Below are 20,182 nucleotides of genomic sequence, written 5' to 3'. Positions count from 1 at the left end.
AGAAGGCTGCCACTGCGGGCTGCCGGGGCGGAGCGCAAGGGCGTGCTTCCGGCACAGCGCCGCGGTCGCTTTCCGGTGGTGCTGGATCTGCTGCTGCCGCCAGGCCTTCGAGAAGCAGAACGCGGGCTGTGGGGCGCCGCTCTCCGCCGCCGCCATGCTGAACATCTTCCGCTCCATTCCCACGCAGATGGTAGGGCATTCACCGCGGGAGGCCCGACTCTGCCCGGGCCCTCGTCCCCTTGTCGCTGCTGGTGACACGGCTGCGAGCGGGCTTCAGCGCTGTTAGCATCTGTGTGGGAGAAAAGTTGAGGCTACGGGGGGGTACCCCGTGTAATTTCGGTATCTTGGTCTAGAAAATCGCGCTTTGTGTTGCAAAATGAAGGTAACGTACAGCTGTGCGCACGCAACCTCTCTGTGCAATCGAGAGACCCATTCTGAATGCATGCAACCTTAGGTGACACACACTGCTTTTTGTGGTGGTGTAGCTTTCTCCTACTGATACTAAGCTAACTACAGTGATATTTTGTACTTGAAGTGTCTATGCTGAACAGTGCTTGCTTTTTATTTTTAGATGATGTAGTCATGCCTGTATGTGAATTAAGATCTTAATTCTTTTACATTGGAAATTCAGACACACTAAGGAAACTAATTTCCCTTGGGATTGACAGTTGAATGAAGAAACTTGAGAACTGGTGGTCAGGCTGCCTCTAGGCTCTACCCTGAATTTAAATGGTATGTTTGTGCTTTGAGTAACTGACTAAAAAAAGCTCTCTTTCCACAGGACTACAAGGGCCAAAAATTAGCAGAACAGATTTTTCAAGGGATCATTCTCGTCTCTGCAGTAAGTATACCAGAACTACAGATAATAATATACAAGACTTAATTTTCTTTTCTGATCTTGCAAGGTTTTTCTTCTGATTGTTTGGTCACTGAAAGTTTCAGGTGAAATCAGAGGAGCTGTCATGGATTAAGGTTTTACTTTTGATATTTTACTTGCAGTACAGGCCTGCAAGGTTAAAAATATGTATGAACTGTGCCTATACTTTTCTACTTCTCCCCTCTGCCTCCTCATTTTTATTTTTTTTTCTGATGCAGATTATTGGTTTTATCTATGGATACATCACTGAACAGTTTGGATGGACTGTTTATATAGTTATGGCTGGATTTGCTTTATCATGCTTGGTAAGACTTTTTTTTCCCCCAAACCAGAAAATACATGCACTATGTAATCTAAAATAATCATTACAATCAGACTGTTAATACACAGATGATCACAGAAGGTGAGGAAAGGGCCAGTTAAATGCCTTTTCTCAAATGCTAGTAACATTTTAGAGATTGCTGCAATTTAATACTGCTTTTGCATTAGTTTTTCTCTTCAATTAAATTATAGTTTTAAATCAATCTGATAGCATTGATAACAAAGGATAGGGAGGCTTTCAGTGGAGAAGTAGCTAGTCATAAAAAATCTGCAGCTGGCCTGTGCTAACTGAGCAGAGAGGCTAGAACACAAAGCATGGAATTACAAGAGTAATTCCTTATTCATGTAGGTGAGGCATCCCATTCCAGTTGGGGCACATTGATCTTACACCTTTCAAGCATTCAGATACAAGAAGATTTGACCATGCAGTATACAATGTAAACTGTATACCCATAGAGGCTGAAATTTTATGTACTTTAAGACCAGCCAGAAAGGAAATGAGGTGGGTTTCTTTCCCCTTTAAGGAACTATAGAAAACACTCATCTTGCATCTTGATTTCCATATTCTGACTTTACTCCTTTGTTCTAAGCTGACACTCCCTCCATGGCCCATGTACCGCCGCAACCCTCTGAAGTGGCTCCCTGTCCAGGATTCTGGAACAGAAGAGAAGAAGCCAGGTGATAGAAAGCCAAAGAGACACAATAAAAGCTAAAAAGTTGTGGCTCTTTATGTTGTTATGTTGTTCAATTCTGTTAAATACATTTCCACTGAGAAATACTTCTTGGCTTGGTGTTTGTTTCTTTTCCTTAGTTGTCTACTACCACACAGTAAGCACAAACTCTGGCTGGAGTTTCAGTGAAGTCATGAAGTCACTGGGAAGGCAGGGGTGGGGGATTGACTTCAGAAGGCTACTGGAGGTTGCATCTCACTGAATCACAGAATTGCAGGGATTGGAAGGAACCTCTGTGTGGTCTATCAGGACTGGCCAGCCAGGTCCCAGAGTGATGTGCATGACTTACAAACTCACTAATGTGAGTTTATGGGGAAGTGGTGACTTGCTGCAGATGGACCAGAGACCATGATCTGTGGAGGGAGCGCCTCTTTATTGGGAGATGCTTACATGCTTCACTTCTCTTCCCACAGCCTACCGGTCTTCATACTCGCTGTTTACCAAACATACTCTTCCTCTCACTCAGGCAGGTGGTTTCCCACCTGCCTATCACCCACTTCTGCAATACAGTTTTCTAGTATCATTATGCTCTCTCATCTGTTCCCAGGTGAGTCCTGAGGTCAGCAAAACATCTTATTATCTGTCAGCCTTGGGTTCCCACACCTCTGAAGATCATCTAGTTCAACCCTCCTGTCAGAGCTGGTTCACCTGCAGCAAGCTGCACAGGATGGGGTCCAGGCAGGCTATGAATGACTCCAGAGATGGACTCTCACTCAAGTATTTTAGTGAAAAACGCAGGGAAGCAAATCACGTGTAGTTAAGTTTTTGTCTCCTCCTAAAGGCTGGCCTTGTACTACAATATTTTTACCAGCATTTAAAAGAAGCAGTCAGTAGTGTCAGGCTGTAACTAGCACTGTAGAGCAGTCATGCTCCACCCTTCTGAAAAACAATGACAACTGGAACCTGTTCAAGGGCAGGAGATTGCAGGGTGGCATTTTTCATTTAAATGTGCCTGGGCAGAGAAAGTGACATCTTGACCCTACCTAAAACAGTAGCTCCTGAAACTCTGTAACTTGAGCATCTAGTACCTGAGAGACAGCAGGACCCACAGGCATTGCACTATTTTACTGCTGTGTCACTTTCATCTGCCTCATAGATGCTGGGAGGTTGCAACATTTAAGCTACAGGGTTGTGCACATAAAATTTTGTTTTCCAAATGTAATTCCCTTTGACTTCTTTGTCTTTTACAAAGTACACGTGCTTTTCCTGTAGTGAGAGTACCTCACCATGCCTGGGGGATGTGTAGCAACCAAATCTAGATCCAAAAAAGGGAAAAGCTAGGATACCTACTTCTCCGAGTGACACTGGTCAGGGGAACTTTCATTCTTAAAAGGACATTGTGTTTGTAAGGCAAAACGATTTCTCCAGCTGGGACCATGGTAACCATGGCTGTGTTCCTTTCACATGCTTTCACACTTGTTTTATCCAGTTCCCAAATACTTTCCACAACCCTGCTGATCACCTTAGCAATAACACAAAAGTTAAGGCTCTACTCAAAAGCTGTACAGCCACCTCATTTAGCACTTTAACTTGGCAATGTACAGAATCTGGAGGGCCTTTGGTGTAACAAAAAGTAGTAGTGTAACAAAACCTGATAAATTTTCACAACTACCTGATGTGATAGCTTACAGCCTATCACACCATAGCCTCGACATACATTTTGCTACTGTATTTAGTACGTAATCATACCAAATGCCTTCTCCTGTGAAAAATTCAAAACATTGTTTTTACATTCCTTTGTATGCAAAACTTGGTATCCATCCCTCTTTGCATCAATAAAAAGCAACCTTAAAAAGTTTCATTAAGAGAATAAAAACTAAACTAAGCAGTTTCTCTTCTGAGGAAGTGATAACCTGATTCACATTATAACATGAAAAATATTGCTACCAACTATATCTTCTTTTTTGCAAGTTCACCTCCTTATCACAGCAAAGGAATTGAATGGGGTAAGCTGGTCCCATCTGTCAAGTGAGCTATAAAAAAGTCCTCCAAGGAAAAAGTTCTGTCAGAACTTTACATTTTCTTCAAGGAATTTCAGATGGCGTGCCTTTGCGCTGTAACTTGCATACTTGTCTCCCATGTGCTCTCGCAACTGCAGCTATTCAGAACACAAAAAAACCAAACACAAAGTTAATTGACATTGAAAGGCAGGAATTAAAAAAAAAACAAATCACTACACCCCCAAACCCCAAAGCATTCAGCTGAAAGCAGCATGTGAAATTTGACAACACTGATGAGAGGAAAAAAAAAACTGAAGAGTCTTGATGCTTCAAGGCAAAAGAGTTCCAAATGCCACCAGAGAATTTAAAATACAAATCTGAACTTCACAGGTTTTACTTGCCTATGGAGCATTTCATCTATAGCCAAATTTTGCATCCAGTGAGCTTGAAGTATTGCTCACTCTATTAGAAATAGACTTTAAACTGTTTCTCACTTTGGGTATATGTGGCACAAGGCAAGTTATGTGGAGGTAAAAAATTAAAGTTAGTTGCTATTGAAGAAACACTACAAAGTAAATTTATTTGTACCACTTGCACCTTCCACAAACTCAGGGACCATGGTACAACTCTAATGCGCCTAAGCTTTCTGAAAATAGTCTACATTCAGAATTCCACAAACTTTTAAAGATTCAAAATGTTAATACACTTGGGCCTTTGCCTGCCAATGACTACATAAACACATTCTGGAATTGAGGTTTGCACTACTGTGTCATTTCTCTGAAAAAAAAATGGGTGGGAGGAAAAGGGGAGGAGTAAAGACTCTGCTCATTTATCTGAGTTTACAACAAAATTAAACTATCATTAAAGATATTCACCTCTCTTTTCACTTCATCATCTTCTTCCATGATGCTGTACGCCTTCTCAAGCAATTTTACTCCCAACCCTTGCACAACATCAGATCTGAGGATTTCAACCATTCTCCTAATCTTCTCAGGAACTGATAACATATCTATTAATGATAATTTTTTTTAATTAATGAAAAATTACTTTCAGTACAGTCAATTTTCATACTCCATGCAGAAGAACAATATGGGACGACTAAGTACTGCCACAGAATTTCAGCTGATGACTGTCATGAAATTACTCTTAATCTGAACTGACCCTCTAGAACAGTCAACAAAAATCTGTGTCAACAGCCCTTGAATCTTTGGCTCCTCAGATGGAGTTCCCACAAGAGAGGGTCCTTTTATAAAAGGAGGCTTCTGTTAGGAACTGAACTAAAAACACTAACTTGGCTCTTTTAATCACCAAAATCATCACCACTCTTTTCATAGGGTGGATCACCTTCTGAAAATAAAATATCTAATTAAAAGTTTCACCTTAGAAACACAGCAGCCCTGTTGCCCCAGAAGTTAGTATGTAAATAGATGGAGGATCTCACTATAAAATAGAGTGAGGAAAACAGACCAAAAAAAACCCAAAACCAAACACATAAGCACCAAACAAACAAAAAAGTCCCTCACTGAGGCTTGTACCTTCAACACTGTTAACACTTAGAGACAAATTCTATGCATCTTACTTCAGCTATGCAGAATCAACAAATTTAAAATTCAGTGCTCTCCCATTGCTCTGCCTCTCACCAGACTAGCCCCAAGTAGAATCCTTCCAATTAAAAACAACAAGCACATAAAGGTTTGAGACTTACAAAACCTATCCTCAAGCTTTTTCACTTGTTCCTACTGCGTAATTACTACAGTCGTAGGGAATACAATTTTTTTCTTACTGTTTGGAATACACATACACACTTCAGGTCCAAATCAGACCCTAAACATGAAAAGTGATTCAAATTCTTGCATCTGCAAAAAAAATAGGCCCACCCAAATTCTGCAACAAAGATGAACTTCTAAACTCATACAAACCTTCACTGTGTTTCATGCTTTGTGTACAGTTTCAGCTTTATCCATAATTTACGAAGCTTTACAGCTTCCAAATCTTTGGAATGCCTTAAAAACCTTCTTTCAAATTACTCAGCTCCAGGTGTTCGTTTTGGAAATTTCCAAGCATAAGTCAGCAGGGAAATTAATCCTATTGCAAACCAGCCTTCTCTCTTTGTTAATAATTACACAGATCGATCACACATTCCTTGCATTGGCAAGTAAACCACAATGACAGCAGTTTTGCACACAAAACTTTTAGAAAGGATGTTTACTTCCCTAAGCATTGCTAAAATTTAGCAAGAAATAAGAGTGGATTGTCTTCTGTTGCCTACGAGCTGGCGTTCTTTGGTTATTAGCAGCTGACAAACATTCATTTAAAGCTGTAATAGAGGAACAAACCTGAAGAAATCTCTTCCAGTTTTAACTCCTCCAATTCATCAGGTGATTTTCCATGTAAAATCAGAGTGTCTCGGTACTTTCTATGAAGTTTAAATTCTGGGGGTGGAGCTGAGGTTACACAGTACTCAGAGCTCTCCTTAGTGTCCATTTTCAGCGTCTGTGTCATTAGCTGCACCAAGTCGTTCATTTCATTCATACTGCTTTTTCTAGGACAGGAGAAACGAGATGCAATTCAGTCACCATTCACAATGTAACTTTTATCATGCATTCAAAAGGACTTTCAGCAAGTTTAGCGAGGTCCTGCTAAATATTCCATGTTAAATTACTTCCTGTAGTGCACTTTTATTTGTGGCAACCCTAGCAATATTTCATCTAACAAAGGCTCAGAGCCCATTCTGCTAACAACAATTCCCAACCCTACCAACTACTGTTACCTGTGAGGCTGCACCTGTGGCAAGGCAACGAGTAATTTTTTTTCAAGTTCCTTACACTGACAAAATCAGAAATAAATTCAGCCTCATTCACAGGGGAAAGGAAGCATATTGGCACCTTTTAACTCATGTCTTTAATGCATCCTGATAGTGCATGCCCTTTCATATTGGAAGATTGGTTTCCTGGGAAGCTACAACTGACAGAAAACAGAGGTACAAGATCACACGTCCAGGAAAGCTCAGAACAGGAAGTTTACAGTGATAGACAATTAAATGGAGCTCAATTTCTTTATGCATCACATATTCCTTCAACCACTAAGTAGAGAGAAAATATGAATGCAATTCCTGTCTTCCTCCCCACCCCCCAAGTCAAGGTCCAACAGAGCAGTGAGAACTACTGCACAATAGGAAACAAAACACTCACCTGTCTTTGGAATCACCATCAGACTTATCTGTAGAGCTTGTGGAAGAGCTTAACTCATCATCAGACATGCAATGGGTTTCTCTCTTTCTCTAAATAAAGAGGGAACAAATGTCAAAGTTTCTAAGAGCTGAAACTCATCAATATGGCATGAATCAGTTCTCTTACATGATAGAATAACTTTCAACAAGCATAGACTCAGCTGGATAGTATTTTAAAAGTGTAATCTTTGGGTTTTAAAACCAGGCAATACACAGGACATCATCGACATACTTTATGAAATGTCTTTGCTGTTACTATTCTGCATTTACTTGCATTAATAATGTTCTCTTGATGTTGCAAAGATTAGCAAGTTTATTTTTAAGACCTCAGAAAAGACTTTTCTCATCAGACAAGGAAGCAAACATGTCAATAGAAACTACTCTCTTTTCATCTAGCAACTGCTCCTTACTGCCAGCACATAAATGTACACACTTAAGATGACTACAGACTAAAAACATTAAAATGTTCATACACCACGATTAAAGCAAAATTAGATGGACCAGGCCAAAGGCAGTGGGTTGTTAATAGAATTAAAAGAAGACTATTGATTTTTAGCTGCAGTATAGTTCAGGATACTATTTCATTTTGGAAGGCAAAAACAACACTGCAATTTAAAGTGCCCATAACAATCAGTAGAGATCCTTAGTTCTCATCTCTCACGAGTAGAGTGGAAATGCACAGTGAGCTTGGAGTGTTGAACTGACCTGGCCAAACAAAAGTAGGTTAGAGACTCATACTCTACACCAGGACTTACAAAGCAATATTTACAGAGAACTGTGAAGTCTCAATGACTGAAAGTTTCTTTCTTTAAATACCACTTTCTTCCAAAATTATGCCTGCATTTAAGTATTTCAAAAGCAGATGACCCTGGTTTACCTGAGAAATACTGGGTTCTGATGAAGACAGAGAAGCTTTAACATGTTTTTCCTTATGTGATTTTGCTTCATCTACTGCATTAGCTGAAGTTCGTCTTGCTGGGATCACTGGAAGGATGACATTTTCACAGTATTTACAACTTAGCTGTATCTGGATTGAATCAGTTTCATGCTCATGCAAGACAAAGTCTATCACCTGGCAGAAGACAGGCAGGTAGGCATTCTAAGAGATAACAGTGAAGCTTGTATCCAAAAGGTGTATATCCTGTGCTTCAAGAACATAGCAAAGATAAGCTGTCACCCCGAAACACAATTGAACAGAACTGACTAAGAAGTAGAAAAATGCAGACATGTTAAAAGAAATTTTTGTATAACACAGAACTAGACTCTTAGAGCATCTTTCAGAAGATGGTAGGGAAAACCAGACAAGGTTCCAACTTCACAAAGAGGTTTTTAGCTTACTTTTATATAAAATGTTAACATGCAAACATAAATATTACCAGACGGAAACATCTCCTCCTGAGACTGTTTTAGTCTCCTTCGTTCTCTTGCTGACAAAGGCCTCTCCTTCAAAAGATGTTAATTTTAGATTAATTAGCAATCAGCATTATGTTTTTTGTCATCACTTATGAAGGAAAAAGTCCTTTTCAATTGACATGGAAGTGAAAGCTTTTAAGCACAGACCTTCTGATCATCTAACAAATGCTTCTTTTTTTTATTGCAAAACTATCTTGGTCAACGAGACCAGTATGCACTCTAGAAAAGGAACTTCTCAGCTCCACAGTACAGTAAGGCAATTTCTCATTTCACACTCACCACGTGCTTGACAGGACTTCCATTACCTCAAAAGCTACCACGTATTTCTTTACTCACTGTGCACACACTCAGAGAACAAACCACTTAGAAGGAATGAGAGCCAAAAAAAACCTGGCAGTGCTCAGCACTGACCTTTGAAATGGCAACTTGACTGGTTTTGGTGTTATTTGCAGATTCAGAGGATTCAGCACCATGCTGCTCTGCGCACTTCTGTGTTGTCTTTGTGCTCACATCAGAAGGAAAATGTAAAGGCCGAGGAGGAACCATTCTGAACTTGAAAGAGAAGCGAGCAATAACTTATACCTTTTTAATGAAAACTTAAGTACTCTGCAGTCTAGAAGATCTTGCACGGTAAAGCTGGATGCCAGGTGTTCTGGATCCTAGTGAACCTCCTAGCATCTTTGAAGTTGATCCCTTCCTCTCCACACCTCTGCTTGCATCCAATTCCCTTCTCTCCATCCTTACCATCCTGCCCTTCTCCTTCCAGACCATTTTTCAGACAATGCCTTTGCAACAACTGTCTCCACCCTCGAACAGCAAAGTTCAGTACAAAAACAGAATACCAATCACCAACCACCTCTTTTCTCTCTTTGTATAGCCATTGCCCTTCCCCAAAGAAATCTCTCTGCTCGGTGTCAGAAGAACTGATAGAAGTCCAAGACTGTCTTCCTAGAGTTTGCACTCACAAGCTCAGGACAGCCCACTACAGGTAGCCCTATCCTCAACAGGATAGTATCAAGAAAAGTACTGCTATATATTTTGCAGTCAAAAAGAATGAGAAGGCCTGATAGAATTTCCTGCAGCACAACAAAGGCAAAAGCCCACAGTTCGATGTGTTTCCTTGTGTCTGCCTGGCACAACTCACTTCACACCTGAGAGGGTCACTGAGAGTTTCAAAGATTTACCCAGATTACCAATGAAGTTACACAGATAGACATGTGTGTCCAGCAGATCAAGGGAGTTTCTCCCTCACCTCTACTCTGCCCTGGTGAGACCTCATCTTGAATACTGCATACACTTTTGGGCTTCCCAGTGTAAGAGGAACAGGGGTCTGCTGGAGAAGGTCCAGTGGAGAGCTGCAAGAATGATTAGGGCACTGGAGGACATGCCTTATGGGGAGAGACTGAGGGACATGAGACTTTTTAGTCTGGAGAAGACTGAGAGGGGATTCAATAAATGTTTATAAACATCTGAGGGCTTGTCAGGAGTGGGGGGACAGGCTCTTCTCACTTGCTCCCTGTGATAGGACAAGGAGCAATGGGTGTAAGTTGCAGCATAAGAGGTTCCACCTCAACACAAGGGGGAACTTCTTTACTGTAAGTGTCACAGAGCACTGTAACAGGCTCTCCAGAGAGGCTGTGAAGTCTCCCTCTCTGGAGATTTTCAAGGCCTGTCTGGATGCATTCCTCTGTGATCTGTGCTAGATTGTGTGGTTCTGCTATGGCAGGGGGGTTGGACTCAATGATCTCTTTGCGTCCCTTCCATGCCCTAGTATCTTGTGTTATCCTGTGACATGAAACATAAGCAGCAACAAAACTCACCCTCTTTTTGCAAAAATAAGTCCCACTTTTAAAGAACACAAAAATGCAGGAGTCTTAAAGGAAAGAGCAGAATTATTTTTTAGGATCTGCACCTTCTCTGAAGAGGTTTCAGCCACCTCTCCTTTTTTCTGCCGTCGCTGCCGTGAGAGAGAGGGTTCGCTGACAGAATGATGAGGTCGCACGTGGGAGGTCATTTTTTCCTTAGCTCCACAACAGACATCATCCTAGCAAGTAGAAGTATTTTGTTACACATGCAGACATATCATTTCCATATTTACACATACACTTAAAATATTCAACACAGGACACTTTACTATTTGGACTGCATCCCCCTTAATATACCACAGTTACAACCACAATAAACTCTTACTTGATAGAAAATTAGGGAAAGAACCTGAGATACCAGCATTTTTAAGCTACTAAACCTTCAAAGGAGGACACTTACTTGAATTACAACAGGAAAAACTGGTTCTAAGAGCTTTTCAGTAGAATCCAATCTCTGCAATAGATAATGATTTCTCATTAGAAAAGAAAATCTCCCTGTAGACCAACAAAAAGACAATCACCACTTATTAGTCCCTCTTCTGAATCAGGACTACCTTGACATTAGCCAGACCTATTTACAACACAGAACAAATAAGTTACAAAACTATCCTCAACATCTCTTCTCATCTGGAAAAAAATTATTCCCTGCAAAAACAGAGTTTCCATCACCTAGATGCAAGCCTAAAACTACTTCACAATGGTGCCTTTGCAAATCTGAAGCCAAGGCTCCTAATTACTTAAGAATCTGAAACACTTCATCACTAGTATTCTGTTTTGTCTTCCTATTTTGCATAATGCACAGCAGCTGTCTAAACTTTAAGAGCTGGCCATTTGTTAAATCTATTTAAAAACCTATCTCAAGTAAGCATAAATGCATCACTAAATGCATTACCAGATCAGTTTGCCTTTGGTCTTTTGATACAGGCTGCAGGAGTTTCAAAGTGTCACCATCTTCTGCTACAGCAGCAACAGAAGACTGCTTAGACTCAACATTTTCAGCTTTAAAAGCTTGCTTTGCTCTTTGCTGTTGTCCATCTTCCTCAGTTGGTGGGATACTTGATGTTATTCTAGAATTCCCTGGAACATTTAAATACTTTGCTTTCTTTTTCTCTGGGATATGTTCACTGTCACACTTCTCACTTTCATACTTCATCCTTTCAGATGGTAAGACATCAAGATTCACTTCACTAACTGTGGCTACAGAGTCTCCCAGGTTGTTCAAATCATTCTTGCTTTGTTTTATTTCAAGTGCCAGAGACGGTTTCTCTGAGAGAGAAAATTTGGTGGCTTTATAGTTGAGAAAGCAATCTTCTTCATTCTAGAATTAAAAAGAAAACAAAAATTGAATTACTTTTTGTGTATTGTGTACATATGATAGAATACTCTAGGCACTCATGGTAAACCATGAACATACCAGAGTACATAAACTGTAATGAAATTATAATCAATTACAGATTAAGAGCCTCAAAAAAAGCTACAACCCACATTTTTGAAGAGACACACACTGTATTTGCAAGTTACCTGTTTCAGACATTAAACACATCCACTACCCCTACTTTTCACCAGGACCACGAAGGAATAGTTGTACTCCCTTGGCTCTTCCGTAACAGAGGAACCAACAAGTACCAACACTTTCTAAGATCACAGAATCATAGAATGGCTTAAGTTGGAAGGGGCCTTAAAGGTCATCTAGTTCCAACCCTGCTGCCAAGAGCAGGAACACCTTCCACTAGACCAGGTTGCTAGCAGGAGGTGTCCCTGTTGTTTACAACATTCAGTATTTCAGCACTGAAAGCTTAAACCCAAAATAGCAGACTCATTAAAGAAAATAAATAACATGCACAAGATTAACCATTACAAAAGATCTGTTCTAACCACTGGAAAGATTTCCAATAGTATTTTTTTTTTGTAACTATAATTTGCTTTCTCCACTCAGAAGACATTTTTAAATGATTACCATTTGTCATCAAATATTTGAAAAAAAAAGATTAACCTCAAATATTCCATAAGCAATTCACATATTGACCCACAAACGAAAAAAACAGATGTTTAGTATCTTGTAGTGAAGGCATTGCAACTACTTTTATTGATCCAGTTGTTTATTTTCTTCCACTCTTGCCTAAACATTACTCCTTCTCTAATGCAAGTTTTACACATTGCTAAGAATCAGATGTATGTTCTCCAGAATGCTCCAGCATGTCTTGCAAGACTGGGATTGCATGTCTGGAAAACACAAGAGTGTTTTGGTTTGGTTTTGCTTTTAATTGTTTCAGTTTGGGTTTGTTTTTTTTTTTACAAAGAAAGTATCTCTGTATATCTCACTTTGTATTTCCTGGCTTGCTCAGGGGATTGGTTTTGGTGTGCAACACTCCTGCTATGAGATTCAGCCTTTACTGGGACCACAGAGCAAGGGTCTTTAGGTTTAGAATTCACTGTTTTCTTCTGACTTCTGGCTGCTTTCCTGTAAAGAAAATAAAAGTTGCTTATTCAACAACCATCAACAAGATATTGAGATATTTCTTTAGATTATATTATTAAAAAAAAACAAACAACTAAGCAGCTTATACACAGAGTATGAGATACTAGGCTCTTTCATCAGGATGTGCATGACATACTCAATTCCATCTGTATAAAAAGAGCTTAAAAACATAGTTCAGACTCTGCCACCACCGTACATTTGGTTTGCATAGCACCAAGTTCTGTCCTGTCAGGAAGCAGTAAAATAACTGACAAAACCTGACAAAGAAACATAATTCTATCAGTGACTAGCAAAAGAAAATTTGCAGTACAACTCTCATCTGATAACCAACCTCAAAGAATCACATGGAAAGATGTTTATTTCCCATCACTTCCTTGAAAACACTGGTGTTACCTTTTCTTTTTCTTTTAACTCTCTGAATATTGTGTACAGTTCTGGAGCCCCCAACACCAGAAGAACATTGAACTCTTGGAGCAAGTCCAGAGGAGGGCCACAAAGGTGATCAGAGGGCTGAAGCAACTCTGCTGTGAGGACAGGCTTTGAGAGTTGGAGCTCCACAGCCTGGAGAAGAGAAGGCTTCAAGGAGACCTTGTAGTAGCCTTCCAGTATCTGAAGGCTGGGGAGGGACTATTGATAAGGTCTTGTAATGACAGGACAAGGAATAATGGGTTTAAACTGGAAGATGGGAGATTTAAACTAGATGTTATGAAGAAGTTCTTTACAGTGAGGGTGGTGAGACACTGGAACTAGATGATCTTTGAGGTCCCTTCCAACCAAAACCATTCTATAATTCTAGTAAGCTGTGCAACTCTAACCACTGCATTGCTTTATGCTGCATTTGCAGAAAAATCTAGTTTCCATTCTAACTCCCTCCCATTTCTCTAGGAAACTGAAGAAACTCAAATGGTGTTATGCTTTGTAACTGACCACACAGAAGTGATTTTGTCCTACTGTCAACCAAAGAGTACAGTGACATGAATATTCTGCACAGAATGACTCAAATGAAAATATCTTACGCCTTGGTGGCTTCTAAAAACAAAGAAATGCGGTGCTTGATGTAGGGCTGTCGCAGTATGCTTCTCACACTAGGCCTTTCTTCGGGTCTTTTACTGAGCATACTTCGGATTATCTCTACCAGCTGCGGGCTGTAATCCTTTGGCATGGGTGGCAACTGCAAAAGGACAAGGAAGACTGGTATCATTTAAAATAAAATGGCCATTGCTAGATAATTTATGAATTAGTTATAATCAGCTACATTCTCTGCATAAAAAATGGTCCCATTGTTCAAATTCTGAAAGTTACCCAAGTGCTTAACAGCAAACAGAATACTGAAATTCTAACTGTTTTAACTAAGAGTTGTTCACAATTTTTTATTAACACCAGCTGTTAGAAGTTCTGTAAATAGACTTAAAAGATGAGTAGAACAGAAATCTATTTTAACTTCATTGTATGCCAAAGCAAGACAGGTACTAGGCAAGCTACTCTGCCCTAGCAGGAAAACAGCATCACCTGGGCAGAGATTTAACTTTCTGCATCATGCTTAAACCAGAAGCAAATAAAAAAAAATCATCTCAGAACTCTGGAAATTCATCAACAGACCACAAAAGAGTAACAAGAAACTCCAGCAATGCCTACAAATGAATAACTCCCTGGGTCTGACATTACAAGCATATACGACCAGGAAACACCACTCTTACAACACACAGGATGATGCATGCAAGATGGAAAATATTTTTAAGTCTATGCAATATTTCTGATCAGAAAACATAATCAAGTCCTAGACTTAGAAAATCTAAGCACAGATAAAACCAATTTAGAAGTTTTTACCTTTCCTTCAATAATTCGATAAACCAAAGAGTTCATGTCTTTAGCATTAAAAGCATGTTTCAGGGTAGCCATTTCATAAACACAGCAGCCTAGTGCCCAAACATCAGACTAGAAAAAGGGAGGGGAAAAATAATTAAGTTATGAGAACATGTTATTAATTGGAGAAGTTTTATCTCCAGATTTAGTCACCTGCTTTCATAGAGGCCTTTAATGACAATGTAATTAACAAACTCCTGCCTTCAGTCTCACTACTTTTAATTTTGGTGAATTTAATTGCTTTCTCCCAGACTTTTCTGGAAAGCAGATTAGAAAATCTTTGTTTGTAGCAGTTTGTGTTTGGTTTCTTTTGAAGTGAAACATCAGTTCTAACTCAAAAATGTGAATATTTTGCTTTTTTCACTGGAAGAACTGTTTCTCTTCAGCTCTTGCTCACTGCAGACATTTCATTTTGCCTGTGCTTTGCAGCAACAGCTGAACAGGAATAGAAGAACACAATTGTTTTAGTGTGTTATATTTTAAATCCACAACGACACTGCATATTTCTCTACTCAAAATTAGTTTTTTGGTTGGTTGGGTTTTTTTAATGGTCTTCTTATGTCTAATACAAGCTTTAGAGTAGGAAGCGTCCTTTCTGCTACACATTACATTTGTATTAGATCTATTACATTAGATAAACCCAGCTATCTAACAAAGACTGGTATTTTTTATCTATATTTGCATGCTGTGACAGGAGCAAGCAGCCTGCTAAACACCTTGGCTGTGATAACTTGACACATGCTACAAATTTCCCACTTACTGCAGCACAGTTTCAGAAACACAGGTTCCTGCACATTTCTCCCTTATTGTATTGTTTGGTCTCTGGGGACATTAAAAAGAGTTGGAAGCACTAAGAATTTAAAACCAATGGATTCGACTGTGATCTTCTCAGAGAAACAGAAATAAGCTGCCCCATGAAATATAAATAACATTTGCATTAAATACCTTGTAGTTGTAAGGCTTGTTAGAAAAGAGCTCAGGGCTCATGTAGTAGGGTGTGCCTATCAGAGTGCTGGCCATGTCATATTGGCTTTCCAAGACTCTCGCTATTCCCAGGTCACCCACTTTGATTATGTTTGCCCGTGTCAGAAAAACATTTTGTGTTTTAAGATCTCTGTGCAGAATGTGCTTTTCATGCAAATACTGGAGGGGGAAAAAAAAACAACAAACAAAAAACAATGTATGAAAAGAGTTAAGTAACTCCTAATTGGTGGTTCTTCACTGAAAAGTCAAAGCACTTGTCAGAGGGAAAACACAAACACCGAAGAGACATATGTATCAAAGTCAGGAGTGCCCTTGATAATGGCAGCACCAGTAAATTAACATTAAGCACAACTGATACAGACAGGAACCCTAAACTTGGTACTGCTTTAGTGAAATCTTCCTGTACGGCTCTAAGAAGCCAACAGAAAAGAGAAAATCATTTACATCTGAGACTCAGGCTTTAATTTATTTTCTGCTGCATCCCTGTCTTGAAAGCCATTTTTTAGTCTTATGTATAAAATTCCAGTGGAAACTACAATGTGAGCTTTGTGTGAGCAGGGAAGTTAGTCTCACATTAAACAAGAACAGGTAGTACAGCAGGATTGCATATGTACACAGGCCTGTTGCATATGATCACAACAGGCCACTTTAAGACAGAACTTTCTGTCCTATTTCTTAATGTTCACATTAATATCTGGTCTTTTTTACTGTAACAGTTTCATTTCAAGTTTGATAACCTTCAATTACTAAATTTCAACAGACTGAGATAAGATGCAACAAAACTATAAATTAATCTGTACTGACCATTAAAAAACACCAGCAAAAACACAGAACAAAATGCTTCTGAAATAATCTACTTTTCATTTGTTATTAACTACATTTTCCAAGTTTAAACTTTCCAACTGGAGAAGAGTTTCAGGCTAGAATTCCAAATATCTTGGATACGCTGTGCTAAGGAGGTCTAAATATAAAATATAATAGCCATTTCTTATCTAAAATAGTTCATTTGACTGGGGTGACCTGTGACCATTTTGAACGTAGTAATATCCACTGTACCCAGCCAAGCTGGAATTCAAAGCTAGCACCATCACTGTGGAGTTTTTAAGTGCAGAAAGGATCAAATTAAATTTGTATCTGAAGGTGACAAAGTTATACATTTTTTTTACCTGCAGTGCCATGGCAATCTGGACAAACCACTCCACCACCTGGTTCTCAGGCAAAAGTATGCCCTTCTGCTCTTTCAGTTTGTGATAGAGATCTCCTCCCTCGCAGAAGCCCATAACAATATACAAGAGGCCATCTTCCCCCTGCCACGACTCCCTGTAGGTGACTATGTTCGGGTGTTTCAACTGAGATAACAACTGTGCCTCTTGTTCCGCTGCTTTCCTCTCTCGGCTGGAGGCATTTCTAAGGTTTAACCTTTTGATAACATACTGTAAAAGAAATTGCAAGGTTTATATCATAAGAGATGCAAGTAACTGTGCAGAAACCCTAGAGAACTCCCCAGATCTAGAGGAAATACAGCATTTGAAATCTCCACATCTTCTATATGCAGGCTGCAATGTATCCAGCAGATATAATTTCTACCATTACACAGTAAAAACGGAACAGGATTCTGTCCATCCACCTGAGTAAAACCCTGCACAGGAATTTTATGATGGTTTACTTGAGGACAAGCTGAGAGAGTTGGGGTTGGTTCAGTGTGGAGGAGAGAGGACTCCAAGGAGACCTTATTGTGGCCTTCCAATATCTGAAGTGGGCTACAAGGAAGCTGGTGAGGGACTTTTTAAGGTGTCAGTAAGTGATCGGAGTAGGGGGAATGGATCCAAGCTAGAGAGGGGGAGATTTACATTAGATAATAGGAAAAAGTTCTTCACCATAACGATTGGGAGGCACTGGAACAGGTGGTGGAAGCCCCATCCCTGATGTTTTAAGGCCAGGCTGGATGTGGCTCTGGGCAACCTGATCTAGTGTGAGGTGTTCCTGTCCATGGCAGGGGGGTTGGAACTAAATGATCCTTGGGGTCCCTTCCAACAATTATGTGATCATGTGTAATGGCCACATTTATCTTTTTTCCCTTATTCTCATTAAGTATGTCTAGCATTCATCTCTTAAGCCCAAAATAGCTGTTTGTGCTTCAAAATAGGCCATCTCACTAATAGCTTTTAGCTATCTATCTTTAAACAACATACTATCAAAATGCAAAAAGCATGCACATAGCCTAACTTCAAACCTGTCACTGGTTACATTTGGTTTCATCAGTATATGATCTCTTACCCCAGCAAAATTTGGTCTATCTCTGTACCCCAGCAAGATGAAGTCTATCACAAGCTCTTCCACCTTATTTGATACCAAGTTGTGTACAAATTGGATCTGTTTGCTTGTTTTAAACACTTGGAGCTACTTCCTCTTTCCCACAAGACAAGATCATTCAGTTAACAGCAAACACTTTTAAATAAAATATAAGTTTCACGGAACTTTGGCAGCACTATGCCAAAGCCACAAGAACAGATGCCAATCAGCCTGCTATAGGAGAAAGTTTACAAAAAAACAATTTTTATTAACATCAGTAGTTAAAGTTCTGTGAAGAGGCTTCAAAAATTGTTTAGAAGAAATCCACATTAACTTCATTATAAGCCAAAGCAAGACAGGTAGTAAATAAGCTACTCTCACGTAGCAGGAAAATGGCATCACATGGACAGAGATTTAATTTTTTGCACCACGTTTAAACCAGAAGCAAAATAAGAAAGTACATCATCTCAGAACTCTGAATATTAATCAACAGACCAGATACACAAAAGGCTAACAAGAAACTCCAGCAACATCTACAAATGACTAATTCTCTGTGTCTCTACCATGAAGCACCAGTCTTACCACACATAAGATGAAGTACACAATTTGTAGCACTATGCCAAAGCCACAGCAAAAAATTCTGGTCACCCTGCTGCAGAAGCTTCTAAAAGTTAACAAAAGTTAAGGCACAGTAAAATGCATCAACTAGTTAAGACAAAAGAACTATGATAAGGAGGCAAGGCTCTTGCCAGTATTAATGATCAGCAGCATGATAAACATGTGAAATCTAAGGACCTGTGTATGGGTGAAAGTCACCTCGATGAACTGTTTACTTTTAGGACGTGGTTAGCAGCTCTTTGTGGACACTGGACTAGGCACTGGTGGCCTGAGGAACAGGTGTTGTCATCACTGCTACCCAACTCACACATGGGTCCCTTCCCTCATCTGGAAAGGATACACCTTCTCTCTGATCATTGATCTCTCTGATCTGCTGGGCACAAATGCTTCTCCGTCACCTCCAGTCAAATCCCAGCCCTAAGGCTCATACTTGAGGTTTCTACAGAACTGGTCTGTGGATGTTCTCCATCCCCACATCTTTCTCCTTTTGCATTTTCTATTAAACACACCTGCTTTGGCCAAGTAAGACACATAATTTCAAACTGCCAGCAAAAACTTACAAAAAAATCAATGCTGCCACTCGACTCTGCCATAACCAAACCTTTGCAAGGTTTTGCTTTCAGCAGGATCGATGCTAAACAAAGCCAACATCAGAAACCGTTTTTTCCATTCTCACCATCACTTTCACCTTCATCGCACCTGCGTGTCTTGAAGATAACACACAACCATAACAAGGCAAGAGCAACCTTTTCTGCTGCACACCGAAAAGGGCAGGCTGTCACCCGAAGGGCAAGAAAAGCTAAGTTTTCCTCCCCAGAACAAGGTATGATACATTAAAAACAAACAAAAAAGGCAATTTTTTAAAATATTAATTTTAAAGGAGAATGAGAGGCTTGGTTCGGAGGTTTCATTCAACTTAAATGGAGTGGGGGGGAAGGTGTCTTCTGCACACCTTTAACACAAGTCTTGAGAGACAAAGGAAGACACCAGGAATATCCACAACGGGCAAACCCCGTTCATATGGCTGCAAGCACACCTCAGCGGCAGGTCACCGCCTCACCTCAGCACCAGGCCACAGCCCAGGTCTGCCGGGGGCTCTCGAAAGGGCCACACGCTAAGGCTGGGGCACAGCTCGCACGCCCCGAACCGGGCCACGGCCCCTGCGGCACCCCCAGGCCAAGGCATTTCCATCACACCAGACCATGGTCGTGCCCCGCTGCGCCCTGCCCCTCGCTACCTGCTTGCCGTCCTGCTGGTGCCGCACCAGGCTCACCTCCCCGTAGCTGCCCTTCCCCACAGCGCGGAGGAAGCAATAAGCAGCCAGGGGCATCCTCCCGCGGCGCGGGCCCGGTCAGTGCCCGGTGGTCGGCGCCCCCGGCGTGCGCCCGCCCGGCAGCGCGGCCGCCGCTGCCATAGAGATGCCCGCGGCTCCCCGCTGCCATAGAGAGCACGGCGCGGAGCCGTGCGCGGCCGACCGCGGCACCTCCCTATGATGCAACCGGTTTGCGGCGCCGCGGCAGCCATTTTGGAAGCGGGTGAGGCGGCCATATTGAGAGTGGGCAGGGAGCCT

General features: G+C 40.6%; 2 protein-coding genes across 3 annotated transcripts; one reads left to right on the top strand and one right to left on the bottom strand.

The window, feature by feature from the left end:
• The first annotated feature begins 8 nt into the window (after positions 1-8).
• Positions 9-1,976, top strand: SPCS1 (signal peptidase complex subunit 1). 2 transcript variants are annotated; one of them, XM_064156567.1, is made up of 4 exons: positions 9-190; positions 782-841; positions 1,096-1,182; positions 1,789-1,976. In XM_064156567.1, the coding sequence occupies exons 1-4, from the start codon at positions 155-157 to the stop codon at positions 1,909-1,911; spliced, it is 306 nt and encodes a 101-aa protein (XP_064012637.1). In that variant the 5' UTR covers positions 9-154; the 3' UTR covers positions 1,912-1,976. The 2 variants fall into 2 exon arrangements, with proteins under 2 accessions (XP_064012637.1, XP_064012636.1); XM_064156566.1 differs by lacking the exon at positions 9-190 and adding an exon at positions 280-382.
• On the bottom strand, positions 1,751-20,056 carry NEK4 (NIMA related kinase 4). Its single transcript, XM_064156560.1, has 17 exons — positions 19,850-20,056; positions 16,869-17,135; positions 15,664-15,861; positions 14,683-14,790; positions 13,872-14,026; positions 12,699-12,837; positions 11,269-11,694; positions 10,777-10,830; positions 10,424-10,555; positions 8,923-9,063; positions 8,475-8,541; positions 7,976-8,082; positions 7,061-7,149; positions 6,206-6,411; positions 4,745-4,878; positions 3,846-4,027; positions 1,751-1,852 (listed from the first exon to the last, which is right to left on the bottom strand). Exons 1-16 carry the CDS (start codon positions 19,940-19,942, stop codon positions 3,935-3,937), a joined length of 2,409 nt encoding a protein of 802 aa, XP_064012630.1. The 5' UTR covers positions 19,943-20,056; the 3' UTR covers positions 1,751-1,852; positions 3,846-3,934.
• Between the last annotated feature and the right edge of the window lie 126 nt (positions 20,057-20,182).

This window comes from Pogoniulus pusillus, chromosome 16 (genome assembly GCF_015220805.1).
Source record: "Pogoniulus pusillus isolate bPogPus1 chromosome 16, bPogPus1.pri, whole genome shotgun sequence".
Lineage (NCBI taxonomy): Eukaryota > Metazoa > Chordata > Aves > Piciformes > Lybiidae > Pogoniulus > Pogoniulus pusillus.
The sequence above is the reverse complement of the archived record's forward strand: the minus strand, read 5'-3'. Positions and strand labels throughout refer to the sequence as shown.